General features: G+C 52.0%; 2 protein-coding genes across 2 annotated transcripts in view; both read right to left on the bottom strand.

The window, feature by feature from the left end:
- TMPRSS12 (transmembrane serine protease 12) overlaps positions 1–281 on the bottom strand; it is a 6,261-nt gene extending 5,980 nt beyond the window's left edge. The window contains exon 1 of the mRNA XM_005430099.3: positions 175–281. Coding sequence (XP_005430156.2) covers positions 175–280 — 106 coding nt within the window. The 5' untranslated portion in view covers position 281. The remainder of the gene's footprint in view (positions 1–174) is intronic.
- Positions 282–415: 134 nt separating this feature from the next.
- METTL7A (methyltransferase like 7A) lies at positions 416–2,361 on the bottom strand. Its single transcript, XM_005430087.2, has 2 exons — positions 1,653–2,361; positions 416–1,105 (listed from the first exon to the last, which is right to left on the bottom strand). Exons 1-2 carry the CDS (start codon positions 2,160–2,162, stop codon positions 869–871), a joined length of 747 nt encoding a protein of 248 aa, XP_005430144.1. The 5' UTR covers positions 2,163–2,361; the 3' UTR covers positions 416–868.
- Between the last annotated feature and the right edge of the window lie 1,328 nt (positions 2,362–3,689).

Genomic DNA, 3,689 nt, shown 5'->3' with positions numbered 1-3,689 from the left:
CTGGCCTCAGCGACCGCTGGCAGGGAGCCCTCAGCCGGGCAGAGGGTCTGGGGGCTCAGCTCCAGCTGGGCCCAGGGTCAGGGGGCTCACCCTCACCTTGGCAGAGGGGCAGGGGGCTAAACTTCACCTCTGCAAAAAGGTTTTCAGCCCTGAGCCAAGGGTCAAGGGTCTCACCCTCAGCTGGGCCAGGGGTCAGGTTTGGGGGTTCAGGTTCTGTCAGGTGGAACCATGAAGGGAGTGTGGGGAAGGGGCAGCAGGTGCAATGGAGCCCCAGCGGCATACCGGCTGGGGAGCACCTGAAGGATCCCTGTTCCAGAGTTCAACCAGGCGCAGACAGCAGTCCCCTTCCATTAATACATTTATTTTCTGCTTCCCAGGCTGGTTTTTGTTGTCCTGGGATCCTCCCTGGCTGCACTGGGCTCTGGCAAGGCGGGGTCAGCACTGCCAGGGCTTCAGGAAGGAAACAGCCTCAAGGTATACCAGAGGAGGTTTAATTAGATAAGAGGAAAGATTTCTTCACAAAAAGGGCTCTCGGGCCCTGGCACAGGCTGCCGAGGGCAGTGGTGGAATGCTTATCCCTGGAAGTGTTCAAAAACCGTGGGTGTGGCACTTGGGGAGGCGGTTTAGTGGTGATCACGGTGCTGGTGCTGAGTTACCGTTGGACTGTGATCCAAAAGGGCTTTTCCAACTTTGTTCATTGTTCAGAGACACTCAAGAAATTGACCCTCTCTTCTCACCCGGCAGTTTGGTTTCTGATTCAAGTCCTTTGCTGTGTTACCAATATGGGCACATGTGGAGGAGCCTGTGCCGTGCAGGGTGTGTGGGTCACAATGAGGAATTTTGGGGGACAGGGGGGGAAGGACAGGGGTTACTTCACCCCATACCCCACAATGTGTGGCTCGATGGGCATCCAGGGTATCGCCACGCTGATGTGCTGTATCTTCAGCTCGGAAAACTTTGCCTCTTCCAGATTCTTCCACAGCTCTCTCGTGAGGCAGCATCCAGCAAAGACGAGTTTCCAAGTCGGGTAACAGACTTGCTGCCAAAAATACGTCCAGCTGGAATGCTCAGCGGCCACGTGCTCCAAGAAATAGAAAGCTCCTCCCTGGGAACACAGAGTCTTCTTACAGTGGGTGTGGGGGTCACACCAAGCAGCTCCCACTTCCCCTTCCCTTCCCTTTCCCCTTTCCTTTTTCCCTTCCCTCCATTAGCTGGAATTAATGAAAGAAGGAAAATGTCCAGAGATTCAAAATGCCCATTCAAAAAGCACAAAGGACTGACTTATTTGATCCCTCTTCTATTCCAGCGCTAGTTTTTTGTGGTTTTGTTTCAATTAGTTGCTAACATGACTGGTTTTTTGGAATTAAATGATCTTTAAGGTCCCGCTCAACCCAAACCATTCCATGGTTCTATGAAAATGCTATTTTAAAGGCTGAAAGTCTGTTTTAAGCTCAAACCAACTCTTTTTCACTTGTTTTTTGTTCATCTGTTTTGTTTGTTTGAGGGATTTTTAAATGATTTTTGTAGGTTTTGTTTTTGTTTTTGTTTTGGGGTTTTTTTTGTTTTGTTTTGTTTTGTTTTCCCCTTTTTTTGCTCATGATACCTCTAGAGAAGATGTTAAGGGTAATACCAGGTTCTTTGCAGGTACTCACCGGCCGGAGCACTCGGAGCACTTCCCTCAGGGTGCTGCTGACGCTCTGCACGGAGCACAGCACCAGGGTGCAAACCACAGCATCCACCGAGCCGCTGGGCACCTGCCGCAGGTCCTCTCCCGCAGCCACCAGGAACTGCTCATAGTGGAGGTGCTGGTTCTTCTTCATGTTTCTGGAGAGGCCCTCCTGGAAGTTGGGGTTGATGTCGGTGCAAGTGACTTTGCAGCCCGCTGGGTAGAACTGGAAGTTGGAGCCGCTGCCGGTGCCGATCTCCAGCAGCCGCAGCTCCCCGGAGGGGCCCCTGAAGTCAGGCAGATTGCGGAACAACTCCTGCTTGTACTTCTTTGATTTCTTGTCGTGAGCTCCAGCAATCTTTTCTAAGAAGAAAGGAAAGAAGACCTTCCTGCAGAAAGGCTCCCAGATGCCCAGGAAGGACAGCAGGTAGATGGGCCAGGCTAGCAGTGCCAGGCCAGCACGGAGCAGGAGGGCGCTTGCAGTGGCCTCTGGCATTTTCAGCCTGGGCAGAGGATCCGTGCAGAGCAGAACTGCTTCTCCTGTGAGGCAGAGCTCGGGGAGCCCAGTCAGAGCTGCATTTGTGTCCTCTCAGAGTACATTCAGCTGCTTGGGTTGCTCTGGTGGACGCTTTTCTCCAGCTGATTTCTCAGTCCGGTCACAGGCAAGGACTGAACAGTGCAGGTGCAGCCAAGCAGTGACCAGAGTCCAGGGGAGGAGCTGCCAGTTTGTTCCCAAGCCGGGCAGCACAACTCCGTGTGTAACCCCAGGCAAAGTTCTGCACGTGCCCTCCTTCAGTTCCGGGTACAGTCATGTCTCTTAAAGCAGCCTGTGCTGCCCTCAGAAGCTCAGCCGAGCTCTGGATCTCTGCAGGAATTTTGTCAGGGGTTTGATTAATGTTTCAGTTCAGAGTTGTTAGGGAGTTGGTTTTCCAGCTGCTGGGAGCTGCTGGGTTTGCTCAGCAGCTCTGTGCTCTCTCTGAACAGCAGTTTTAAGTCTTTGCAGTTTGAGGACACCTTAAATCTTTTGGTGGGTGAGAACGGGCTCCCAGTGATCTTCCAGACTGATGGGAATCATGGACAGAGATAAAACAATTTATTAATTCATTAGTTCTGCATGCAGCATGTGGAGTTTGGGTTTTTATGTGGGTCAAATCAACACTGACCACTCCACAAACACATTCTGGAAGACTTTGTCAGCTTTGCAGTTGACAGTTTTCCAAAGGATTTGGTGGCAGCGTGGATCAGCCATTAACAGGTGACAGCTCTGCTCCCAGTGGCCGGAGGATCCAAGGTCCCCAATAACCCAGGGATGAGTGGTGCCTATTAACCTTGGAACAGTTCTGCTGGGGGTGCGCTGGAGTTCTGCTTTCCTGGGAAAGCCACCAGTGTGTCTCCACTTCCCTCTGGTGGCAATAAAGCAAATTAAAGCCAGGAGTAATTAGGTGCTTCATTAATGATCTCTGTTGTATCTTCATGCCTCCACCTTGTGGCAGCTACAAACAGATTGAACAGTGGGAATCACTGAATCGTTTATGGAAAAGACCTCCAAGATGGAGTCCAACCTTTAATTACTCTGTGTTTCACCAAATACAGGCAGCAATGGACACGGGGTGACAATGATGATGATGGACACAGGGATGATGATGATAACGGACACAGGGATGATGATGGTGACGGACACAGGGATGATGATGGTGATGATGATGATGATGATGATGATGGACACAGGAATGATGGTGATAGTGATGGACACAGGATTGCTGCTGATGATGGTGGTGATGGGCACAGGGATGCTGATGCTGGTGATGGGCACAGAGATGCTGGTGCTGCTGATGATTGACACACGGATACCGATGACGGTGATGGACACAGGGATGCTGATGATGATGGACACAGGGATGCTGCTGACGATGGACACACGGATGCTGATGATGATGGGCACAGGGATGCTGCTGCTGGCGATGGACGCACGGATACCGGTGATGCTGACGGCGGGCCAGGCCCGGGGGTTCCCCGCTCCCCC

The sequence above is a fragment of the Geospiza fortis genome, unplaced genomic scaffold (assembly GCF_000277835.1).
Source record: "Geospiza fortis unplaced genomic scaffold, GeoFor_1.0 scaffold676, whole genome shotgun sequence".
NCBI classification, from domain to species: Eukaryota; Metazoa; Chordata; class Aves; order Passeriformes; family Thraupidae; genus Geospiza; species Geospiza fortis.
This window is presented reverse-complemented; position numbering and strand designations above follow the sequence as displayed.